Here is a 12,241-nt window from a genome sequence, read left to right as displayed (position 1 = left end):
TCTAAAATTTTCGGTACAAAATAGTCTGCCGTTTTTTGCGGGGGAGGGGCACATCAAATGTATAGGTACGTCATGTCAGATAAACGTCAGTCCATACATATGGTTGACATGAGGTTGACCATTGGCCGCCTATTTTCGACAGAGGGGAACGCCTGTTAATGGCGGCTCCATTGTTAATTACTCCGAGTCGGAAGCAGTCAAAAGCTTGTTTTCTAGACAGTGTAGTATGGGCTTTATGCCGAATAACCTATGCGAATAACCGTATACAAGTTATACAACCTCACAAATATAAAATTAAAACGTATATTTATATATCTATGATTAAAACCTAACCCCCTCTTCGGCAGTCGGATAAACTTTACACAATAAATGGCTCTGTCATTTAGGAATGTTTATTAATATTTTTAGAAGTATTGAGTGAAACGTGAAAATAAATAGAAAATGTAATTGATTTTCAAGTATAAGATAAAATTAGGCGTTAACCACGATGAACAGTATGTAACTATGTATTATTTACAATAATTAAATGTGTACGGTCTACACCACATTTATTACTCTTCTTTTTTCAGCACATGCTCCTCGTAATATAAATGTAAACAATAAAATATTAAAATACAATATTTTTGTCCTCAAAATAGTTCAATTTGTAAGTATTAAGATATTATATACCTACTGTGAATCAGAATAGTAATGGTCAGGATCGACAGTGAAGTCCCAAAGTGATTTTACCATATACCTATTTTAGGTAGGTACGTAAAACTAGTTTATGTAACTTACCATAACACAAATCCATTCTGCGATGCCTTTAACGTATTTATAGTCAGTAGCTCCATATTATCTTCTTACTAATCGTCTCAGTTAAATAGTAGAGTGTGGCAGAGTATACAATCGTGTGTTTCAATTTTGTTAACCCTTTAACGAGCATAAGCGTATAGTCTGTAGTTATCTTTAGCTATAAAAAAAAAAGTTAACAAGTTGTACATTTTAGGGTAGTTATAACATTGATTGGTTAACCAACCAAATACAAAAGCGCCTGGATCTGTCACTGATGAGCGACCTGACTTTAACCTACATTAAGTATCTATTTGATTATGTCGTAATGTGTTCATCTACCCTCAACTGGCTTGAGGAGCCATTTGAGGATAGATTCTGTATACTTTTATTTACCTAAATATACATAGTATAGGTAGGTATCAGAAATTACGGAAAAAGGGTTAAGCCCTTTGAAAAGAAGTTTAAAATCATTGTTATATGGTGATCGTTTTTGCCATATAAAATCAAAATTCGTCATAACTGTCATTAGTAAAGGAGAAAATAATAGGTACTTACCGTATGGCGGGCCTACTTAGAACTCCTATCTCTTTGCAGTAACAGCTTAGGTAAAGGTATAGCCAGCCGGTCAAACAACTTTGTCAGTAGAAAAAGGCGAGAAATTTAAATTTTCTACTGGACGATAACCCTACAATTTCCAGTGGCGGATTTGCCCTAAGGCAAGTAGGCCCGGGCCTAGAGCGGCTAGATATTTAGGGGCGGTAAATTGTGTAAAAAAAAGGTAACAAGAAATAACTCAAAATGTAGTCATTATTATGGGTGCCTTGAAAGGGGCGGCTACAGAACCTGGGACCTAGGGCGGCAAAGACTGCAAATCCGCCACTGACAATTTCGTACTGACGGAATTAAATGGCTTGACAGACTATAACTATAGTGAGAGTATACCTGATATTTTAGCTAAAATCTTATGATACGATTCTTAAGAATTCTAAATGGTTTTCCAGGTATCGAACACATAACAAGATCTAATATTTTTTCATGTTTTTTTCTAGGTAACCTCTCTATTCATATTGGAGATTTTACCATACGCAGTGGCTCCCCCATTGGGGCATATGTACTGCATATCAACTGGTCCCACTTTAATTATATCGCTTCTATTTATGGAATTCTACATTTTTAAAAGAGTACCTTTATTTATGGAAAAAATGTACCTTTTCTTTCAAATATGGTTTACGTTTGGAGCGTTTATTCAGTGCTTTCTTTTAAATCTAACTCGGGTGTTTACGTTTTTTGTATATTGTATATTTTACTTGATTTTATTGGTGGTTTTGGTACTGGATTTAGTTCTAATTGCTAATGAAAGAGGATGCACAATTAATGTTGCCTAATATGCAACTATGCAAGAAATCTGACTGGCCATTTAAGGCCCCCCCCCCCCCACATCTAGCGTCTTTCGAGCGTCGGCATCTACAACTCTATGGCCGCTGCTCGACGCAACGTCGACGCAACTGCGTAACGATGTAATTTTACATAGCGCTGACCAGACGCCTACGCTCGAAAGACGCTAGATGTGGGGGGGGCCTAAGAATGGCTGATAAAGCAAATTAAAGGAAAAGGGGGTGAAGCGATGAAGGAATTTGCTTCTTAATTGTATAAAAGTTACTATTAGATCATGTTATAATTATAATACACGTTAAATGGATATCTACATGTTAAAACCCAATATAATTCTGTTTCTAATCAGTGTATTTTGTTTTATTTTTATTACATACTTCCTTTTACTTTTAGAGTAGGTACAAGGCTTGGGTTGATTATTAGAAGCACCCTAACACCATTAAGTCTGTTGGGCACTATTAACCATGATGAAAGACCCTTAAAATAACACAATTAAGTCTGTTAAAAAATCAAATTAGATTACACAGTCAAGTAGCATAGCAATCGAGCATACTTGCCGGTTTACGTTTACTTTAGATAATTAAATTATAATAAAATTGTACTTTTATAAATTGGGGCCGAGAGATTACCGTCAAACGGGGTAGCTGGTGATAGACGTAGGTGAGGGAACACTCGATTGACAGCATGTGTTTTGGCAGAAACACGGAATTGTTCTGAAAAGAACAGTTGCGATCGATATAACTTTAGAGAATGGTTTGGACTGAATGAACTAATCTACCTAGCTGAAAAGTTGACTCTAAGACTGGTAAATCCCGGTTTAAAAATTGTAAAAAGTACACTGCTGTCAAGACGTTCATATAATTGAGGAATATTTCCTTGGTCTGCTATAAGTCTGCATGTTTAGGTATTTAAATAAAAGTAAACAAACAATTTGTACATTTTCGGGTAGTTATAACATTTATCGGTCAACCATGGGTCAACCGACCAATTACAAAACCGCCTGGTCAGTCACTTATGACACCTGTCACCTGACTGACCTTTAACCTACATAATTTGATCGTGTCATGTTTTCATCTAGGTACTCATCTTCTACTGGCTTAAGGAGCCATTTGAGGGTAGATTTTGTTTACTTTTATTTAAATACCTAAAGATACAGTAACCCTCTTGACAGTCTTGACGGTATCACTACACCTTATAAAACAAATTCCCCCACCGCGTTTGTCTGTATGTATGTATATTCGTGATAAACTCAAAAAGTAGTGAAAGGATTTTCATGATTCTTGAGGAAGAGGAACAAAGTAGGTATAGTCTGTGCGGAAAGATAAGAGTCGTGGAATGTATTGGGCCCCATACATTGCACGACTCTTCTCTTTCCGCACAGACTATATATACCTACTTTGTTAAGGTTATGTGCGAAACCGGGGCGGGTCGCTAGTTATATTTGGTTATAAATAATAAAACCTATTTATACAAATCACTAAACTTTACAAGGTTTTACATCAATCGAAAAAAATTTACAACGTCATTATGAAGTTTAGAAATGTATATTTGTTTATATTCAATTTTTGATGTTTTTTTTTAGCAAGTCATGTATACATTCACGTACAAATCTCATAACAAATTATATAATTATTAAAATTTTCATGTTTAATAAAAGCGAGAGTGACAAAGCTATAAAATGTCGGACATGATTATAAATGGTAAATAACCAGCAATCTTTACTACAATTTTTGATTGTTCTTGTTTCAATCTCAAACTTACCAGTGTCTTACCTTTCCAGATTCTGTGCCAGTTGATAGAAAATGGAATGAACTAATTAAATATAATATTTTTATAATGAAACTGGTCGAGTTTGTAAGTACAGAATATTTTTACCTTAAGGACCTATTAGATCCACACTTGCCAACGGGGCCCGACGTCGGGCTCGATGTCGGGCCCGATGGCAAGTGTGGATCTAAATAGGCCCTTTAGTAAAAGTAGGTGTAGTTATTATGAAAAAATCACATAAATCATAAACAATATTGCTAGTGTTTATTCGAAATTATTATATTTGAATTTTGAAATGAAAACATACAATTCTTTGAATATAAATTTCATGAATTTATTTTGTCGTAGGGGCTATCATTTCTAATTATGATTATATCGGCTTACCTAACGAAACCAAAGGGCCACATGTACTGCGTAGCAACTGGCCCCACATTCGTCATATCGTTTCTCCTCGTGATACTGTATGTCCGGAAAAAAGTACCCGTATTTATGGAAAAACTATACTTATCCTTTCAAATGACATTCGTATTTGGCGCATTTGTCCAATGCCTTATTCTAAATCTTGTGACAGTTTGGCTATGGTTAATATATTGCTTATTTTACTTAGCTTTACTAGTAGTATTAGCAATTGATTTGTTTTTCGTTGCTAATGAAAGGGGTTGTACTTTCAGTATTGCTTAGATACCAAATTAAAACAGAGCGGCTACCGCGAAAACCAAAATTCGCAAATTGCGGGGATCTTTCTCTTTTACTCCAATGAAGGCGTAATTAGAGTCACAGAGAAAAATCCCCGCAATTTGCGAACTTCGATTTTCACGGTTACAGCCCAGATAAACATCGTATTCGCGGGACGCGTGAACCTTGGGGAGTATTTAAACCAAAAAACTTTGAGGCTTAAAGCCAAGCGCGCACCACGATTTTTTGTCGCGCGATAATTTAGTCGCAGAAATGTAACGTATGGGTTTATATGGCGGTGCGCGCATATGCGACAAAAAAATCGCAGCGATTTTAAAATTGTGATTTGTTACATTTTTCCGCGACAGCGCGCGACGCGATTGTCGCAAAGTGAATTGCAGCATACGAAGCTGTATGGCCCCGCGCGCACTGCGATAATAAAATCGCAGCCGGGACCTCAGTCGGCATTTCGCTCTCCAAGCGTCAACATATCGGAACCTGCTTCTCCAATGGAGTTACAAGATGAGACGCTAGATGTTGACCGTTTAATTATAGAAATAGAAGGAGATCACCTTTGTGGTATAAATACTCAGTCATACAGCGATTGCATATTGTTTCACGACAAGCGACTGGTACGACATCCATGTCGAGAATGAACAAATCGTCGACTTTTTCATCGCAGTGCGCGCACTGAATTTTCTGCGATAAATTACAGCGCGATTCTAAAATCGTGTCGCAAAAATTAAAATCGTGGTGCGCGCTTGGCCTGTTTGTTATGTTTGTTATTTGTTATGTTTCGATGTATAGATGGTCAAGCAAATCTTGACAGTAGAAAATGGCGCGAAATTCAAATTTTATATGAGACGATATCCCTTCGCGCCTACATTTTTCAAATTTGCCGCCTTTTTCTACTGACAAGATCTGCTTGACCAAGTATAGTTAAATACATATTTTAATGGTAAATTATATTCAATTTATACCTACCTATGGTTTAGCCCCCTCCACACTCGTTCGCGAAGTGCAGCGAAAAGACCAAAGAGTAGTATAATATATAGATGGTTAAGCAAATCTTGTCAGTAGAAAAAGGCGGCAAATTTAAAAAATGTAGGCGCGATGGGTTATCGTCCCATAGAAAAGTTGAATTTCGCGCCTTTTTCTACTGACAAGATTTGCTTGACCAAGTATAGATAATATATAGGACAGTGAAGACGCGAACGCGAGTGTGGAGCGGGCTTTTAAAGTAGCCCAGCCCCAGATATCTTCACTTCACTACGGTGTATCTATGTTAATTAATTTTCATTAAAGTTTTTTCATTTCGATATTAATCGAGCGAACCTAGGTAGCCACGACTTTTGTTTTAATCACTCATATCCAACAAATTTTAACATATGTATTTTTGCATGAAATCACTATCCGAACGTAACTAAGTAAGTTGTTTTTGATAGCTTAATGGATAAGCAATAATATTGCAATCTCACTTTTACTAAAATGTTGACCGTTTTCGAAAAATACAACACAAACTAAAAAATTCGACTTGAGTCGATTTTTTTGCTCCCGAGTGTAGTACTGCTCATTGTCCGATTGTCATTGTATTGTCAATGTCAAGACTGTCAAACAATAACAAATAAGTTTATTTTATAAAAGTGCAGTAAAACAAGTTTTGTTAATTTTGTAAAAATCTAAAATATATTTTTTAATACAGTTGCTCAAAAAGTGCTACTTTACGTAGCTGTTTAGCGTGCGGAAAGTTGGCTATCTCGAACTAGTGCTTTTTACTTTTCCATTTTTTTTAAATTTATACATGTTCCAATTCACGACTACTTATTGATGAGTGTTAATATTAGTTTCCTTTAAACGTCGTAATCAGCATAAAAACCTACCGTTAATGTAAGAATACGAAAAATATTACATATTTCATATTTAATTACTTACCTCTTCATCATTATAACACGTTTATTTTTTAATATTCAATATTGAAAATTCCGTTCTTAATAAGTTGACTGAATGGAACGGAATAGCTGCCAAACGCCCATAGATATAATATACTTAAAGACGACGTCTAACCGAGCTGTCACTGTTACCACTTTTGTTTAGTGTACGATTAACAATGTTTTTCTTATTTTTTCGCAACTGTATTAAAAAATGTCGTTCGATACACGTGCGGAAATGTCATTCTTCACTCGTCCCGAGTCTTGCCACTCGCCTGCGGCTCGTGGCAAGATATCTCGGTACTCGTGAAGTAATGACATACCTTCCGCACTAGCAACGAAATGTACTATTACAGTAGGTACATATTATTTTCCCGCACTAGTGCGTAAAATAGCACTTTTCGTGCGTATGTCAAAAGTTTAAAGGGCCATATGTACTGTAAAACGTTGTACGATACACGTGCCAATAGGTAATACGCAACTCGTGTCGATTTAAAACACTACCTTCGGTCGTGTTTTAATTTATCGCCACTCGTTTCGAATTTCCTCTTTTCCGCACTTGTATAGTACTTAAATAACTATTGTGTAGAACAAATCAGTAATCACGATTATGAATCACTTTTAAGAATCTGTCTGATATTAGATAAAGTCAATATATGATATGCCTTTTAGAACTACTATATTATTATTAATTATTAATAGGCCTTTTCATCTGTGTCAGATGTTTTAAGCAGCATCCCGGTAACAAACTACTATAAGAAGTGCGTATATTAGAAAGTTATTGGTATTTCCTTTTAGGTTGTTTCAGTGGCTCTTATGATAGTGCCGTTCATGGTCTCCGGCACTTCGACGTTGCACTGCTTATCTGTGGCACCTACTCTCGTCCTCTCACTCCTGTTCATCATACTCTACTTAGTGGACCAAGTGCACGACCTAGCCGAGCAGTCATACTTGATTATCCAAATAATATGTAATGTGTTGGCCGTTTTAAGCGGTCTGTGGTCTAATAGCGCGACATTGGCATTGATTGGACTGTTAAATTGTCATTTAATATTGATTCTGACATTAGATCTTTATTGGATTACTAGGGAGAGGGGGTTTGCTCTGGCAAAGCTAAAATAAAGTAGTAGTATGTAATAGTAAACTGTTTATTGTAGGTACAAAAAGACATATTAAAAATAACTTACAATTAGTAAGAAGTACAAAGGCGAACTTATCCCTTTGAGGGATCTCTTCCAGTTAACCTCTGAGTAATAATGTTTTTTAGAGACAAGATTGAGCAAATTAACTCCTCCACTCACATTAGAGGTTATTATCATACTGGCACTTTTGTATAATTGTATTCACAAACTAAAATTCAATAGTGTCATGTTACTTTTAGGTATTGGCAATCACTCTCAATATATTACCATTATTGGTGGAGCCACTGCGCTTCTTGCACTGCCTTGCGTCTGGACCCACCCTCGTGCTGTCCCTAATATTCATAATCCTCTACCTCGTCGAGCAGATACCATTTGAAGCTGAAATGTATTATGCTATCTTTCAAATTATTTTTATCATTCTGAGCCTTTTATTCGTTTTTATATACTTCAGGTGGGTATGGACCGTTTATGTAATATTCTACATAGACTTAATTATAGCTCTTGGATTTGATATTTATTTTATGCATAAGGAAAGAGGGTGGAATTTTTAATTAAATTGTTTCTGTGAAAAGTAGCATTTTATTTTGTAACATAGAAACATGACAGGAAGTTAGCTGTTGTTAAAATAAGTGAAGGCTTCCCTTTAACTGATAAGCAAGTGGGTGATAAGACATGTGTGCTAATAAGTGTGATAAACGTAAAAAGTGCTTGACAGTTGCTATGTTTTTCATAATCAAACTGTGTTTAAAAATATACAAAAGATTATGGCGAATAACTCTGAATGAAGTATTGTGTACATCATTATTACTGTGTGTCTGTTTTGTTTTTTGGACTTTTAAAGGTTATAGACAAACTAATAATTTAGGACAGTCAGAATATCCAGTGATATTGTGGTGGACTAAAGGATTTCCTGGCACTTTTGAAACTAAACACTGTGCACAAGATATAAGATGTTCTATTTACAACAATACAAGTGTTCTACATGTAAATAATGTTGAAGCTTATTTGTTCTATGGAAGTGACATTGACTTCAACCATTTACCATTACCAAAGAAGTCTGGGCAAATTTGGGGTTTGTACCATGAAGAATCCCCGAGGAATGTAGAGGAGCTAATGCATGAACAAATACTAAGATTGTTCAATTACTCCTCTACCTTAAGTAGATACAGCGATGTACCTTTTCCTTTGCAACATCTGGAATCCATTGAACATATTACTAATGAAGAATACTTTGTAACAACTTTTGAAAAGAATATTTTTTTGAATGAAATAGCTCCAGTTATGTATTTACAGAGTGATTGTGAGACAACCACTGAGCGAGATGCCTATGTGAAAGAACTAATGAAATACATAGAAGTTGATTCTTACGGAAGTTGTCTGAACAATAAACAATTGCCTTCAAAGTTTGTTCATGATTATTTGAATCATTTGAGTGATGATGAATTTTTGAAGTTTATTTCAAGATACAAGTTTATTGTAGCTATAGAAAATGGAGTTTGTGAAGATTATGTGACTGAAAAGTTTTGGAGAGCAATAAGAGTTGGTACAGTACCTATTTACTTTGGATCTCCTTCTATAAGAGACTGGTTGCCTAATAAAAAATCGGCAATTTTACTGGAAGACTTTCCTACGCCAAAGCTTTTGAGTGAACATCTAAAAAAGTTGTTAGAAGATGATGTGTTGTATGAGCAATATTTAGAACATAAAATTTATCAAATAATAACTAACGAACGGTTGATAACCGACTTCAGAATGAGGCCCCATCAAATGGACTTATGGAAGAATATTGAAGAATTTGAATGTTTCATTTGTGACAAATTACACAAACTAAGGAAAGGGATTTATGATAAAAGAATTCTAGATAAGAGACACTACAACTGTCCAAAGCCACTATCAGCTTTGTCGTTAGCTGTTAATCCACAAAACGATTGGGTCTTCTCTTGGGAACTAGCTAAAAGGAGAGCAAATGAAATATATGAAAGAGTCACAAATACGAACTAAGATCAAATGATTGGACCATATCGACATTAATAAAATTGAGATAGAGCATCAGTATTTTTTTTAAATATATTTTTATACTCTTATAAAAACTGTTTTTTTTTTTGCCTCTATTAAAATCGGTAAAATCCACGTAGCAATTAGTCGGATACACAGGTACTTGAGGTCTATACTTTGTATCTTTAGGCATTTAAATAAACGTAAACAAAATCTACTCTCAAATGGCTCCCTAACCCAGTTGATGAAAACATGACACGATCATCGTTCATTACGAATGTAGGTTAAAGTCAGGTCGTTAAGTGACTGATCCAGGCGGTTTTGTAAAACCAAAAAATGTTATAACTACCCGAAAATGTACAAATTGTTTGTTTACTTTTATTTAAATACCTAAAAATACAGACTATAGTTAAGTAGTTACACAGATCAAGAAAGGTGCCTAATAAAAATTAATTAAGACATTATTGAACTTCTTTATATTTCATCGTCAGCATCATTATTAGAGCAACATTTTTTAATACATAATTATATTATTTTTATTGACACACTCCATCCAAAGGATGTACCGGATGCACTTGTTTATGGAGACCTCTCTTGATAACGTGTGGAATTGTCTTTGGCACCATCCTGTAATTAAAATATCGTTTTAACAAATCTACCAATTGGTTAAGAAGATCAGGGCCCAGTTTTATAAAGTTACAGGTTACAAGTTTACAGGCGTTTACTGGCAACACTTGCTCCGTTTTTTACAATTTGCGTTTTATAAAAGTGTTGTGTTACAATTTTACAGGTTACAGGTACAAGTGCCTGTAGCTCAACCATAGACGAAAATATGGGAGTTTAATAGTTTTAAACTCATAATCGAACAAGCGTTTTATAAAAATATTGTAAATTACAAGTGTAGATTGGTACACTTGTAACAAAAACTTACATACGTCTTGAGTCCTGTAACAGCACAACAGCAGCTACTTGTAGTGTCTCAGTGATTCGCTCTTTCGCTCATAATTCTTAATTTTAATTAAAATTATTTGTTTTCTGAGAGATTTTAAACTTTACTCTATTATTAGGCACCAACGCCAACGATTGTGCCAGGGCATGCATACTTTTCCATGCACTGACCTATCAGTTTTTGTTAATGTATCTGAAATATATAGTAAATAAGAAATAAAGTGACAATATGTTTGATATTGATTTTATTGATGATTCGTTTTATTTTATCTACTAGGACGGAAAGGGATTAGTGCCGATAGTTGTCGTTGATTTATTAGCATTCTCGTCTCGTCGTCTCTTTTTTTAAGTACCTACGGTATAGTGCTTTCACATTATGGCAAAGTGTACTATTCATAATTTTCGATACACAGCGTAGGTACTTATCTTTGAGCCGCTACCGAAACGATACATTTTAATGTAATGTGAAACAGTACTTATTTACTTATTAGGTAAATATTTCATTAAAAAGTATATCCTTGGCATCGAACACCGCTCTCAACCACTCGATTTTTCCTTCATTTCTGGCCATTTTTCCAGTAATTAATGTTTTAAAGCAAACAATAACACAGCATTTAGTAGAACACCGAGTATCTATGACAAACGTTTTTTTTTAAATAGTGATGTCCTTCACACTTGTAGATTTCACATGTAATCGAGATTGACCGTGGTTCTTTACAACTGTAATTATCTATGTGTATTTATAAAACACCTGTAGCCGTTCACAGTGCATTACAGGTGCCTGTAGCCTGTACACTTGTAACCTGTAACTTGTAACTTTATAAAACTGGGCCCTGCAGTCGTCATTACATGACTGTTACATTTTGAAAAAAGGGAACGACTATTGGATTTTGGAGGCCTAATAATATGTCTGTTATAATAAACAAATAATGAGTTCATGAGAATGATTAACACCTTGATCTCTGGTTGATAACCCGAGGCCCCAGACGGTAATTAACGCAAGAAACAAGTTCGTTGAAAGCTTTAATTAGGTAATTTATAGTCTGCAACAGATTAGCTGATCTGGTGATATGGTCAAAATTATCTGCACGCTGTTACTCTCTTATCAATAAAGTAGTGTTCAGATAATTTTGAATGCATTATTTACTCAGCAACTACTACTTCTGATTTTTCAAGTATTCAAGACAAAATAAAAAGTCCCCTAATTTACCGGTCAGTGTTGCTAGTTTTCACTTATTTAATTTTGATAGGGCAGGAAATAAGATAATATCAATTATTTATAGTCGTAACACACTACCGCACCGCTCTGCGACCTTGGTGCGCCGCACCTATAAGTGAGAGCAAGAAAGAGATATCTCACTTACGGGTGCGGTGCGCACACACTACGTGTTACGGCTTTTACTAAAATTATATATATATTTTTATTTAAATAATAAATAAATCTTTATTTCCAAAAATACAAATTACAGAGTGTGGCAGGGGTCTCCGCACTAGGCTTCGCCTGTATCGCGGGGTACCATAACAGAATTACCTATACAAACATAAAGTCCAGCTTATGGCAAAATAAACTATATTTATAAAAACTAGCAACTGAACAAGACTAAAGGCCTATCCAGACAG

The 12,241-nt window shown here is 35.1% G+C and overlaps 2 protein-coding genes across 3 annotated transcripts in view; one reads left to right on the top strand and one right to left on the bottom strand.

Moving 5' to 3' along the window:
* Nucleotides 1-3,718: 3,718 nt before the first annotated feature.
* LOC134667491 (alpha-(1,3)-fucosyltransferase 10) lies at nt 3,719-9,754 on the top strand. 2 transcript variants are annotated; one of them, XM_063524916.1, is made up of 4 exons: nt 3,719-3,866; nt 3,947-4,020; nt 4,282-4,497; nt 7,918-9,754. In XM_063524916.1, the coding sequence occupies exon 4, from the start codon at nt 8,351-8,353 to the stop codon at nt 9,677-9,679; it is 1,329 nt and encodes a 442-aa protein (XP_063380986.1). In that variant the 5' UTR covers nt 3,719-3,866; nt 3,947-4,020; nt 4,282-4,497; nt 7,918-8,350; the 3' UTR covers nt 9,680-9,754. The 2 variants fall into 2 exon arrangements, with proteins under 2 accessions (XP_063380986.1, XP_063380985.1); XM_063524915.1 differs by lacking the exon at nt 4,282-4,497.
* Nucleotides 9,755-10,132: 378 nt separating this feature from the next.
* LOC134667484 (dihydropyrimidine dehydrogenase [NADP(+)]) overlaps nt 10,133-12,241 on the bottom strand; it is a 36,951-nt gene continuing 34,842 nt past the window's right edge. Inside the window, exon 22 of the mRNA XM_063524904.1 lies at nt 10,133-10,300. Within this exon, the coding sequence (XP_063380974.1) occupies nt 10,210-10,300 (91 nt within the window). The 3' untranslated portion in view covers nt 10,133-10,209. The remainder of the gene's footprint in view (nt 10,301-12,241) is intronic.

The sequence above is a fragment of the Cydia fagiglandana genome, chromosome 9 (genome assembly GCF_963556715.1).
Source record: "Cydia fagiglandana chromosome 9, ilCydFagi1.1, whole genome shotgun sequence".
In the NCBI taxonomy this organism is placed as follows: Eukaryota; Metazoa; Arthropoda; class Insecta; order Lepidoptera; family Tortricidae; genus Cydia; species Cydia fagiglandana.
The sequence above is the reverse complement of the archived record's forward strand: the minus strand, read 5'-3'. Positions and strand labels throughout refer to the sequence as shown.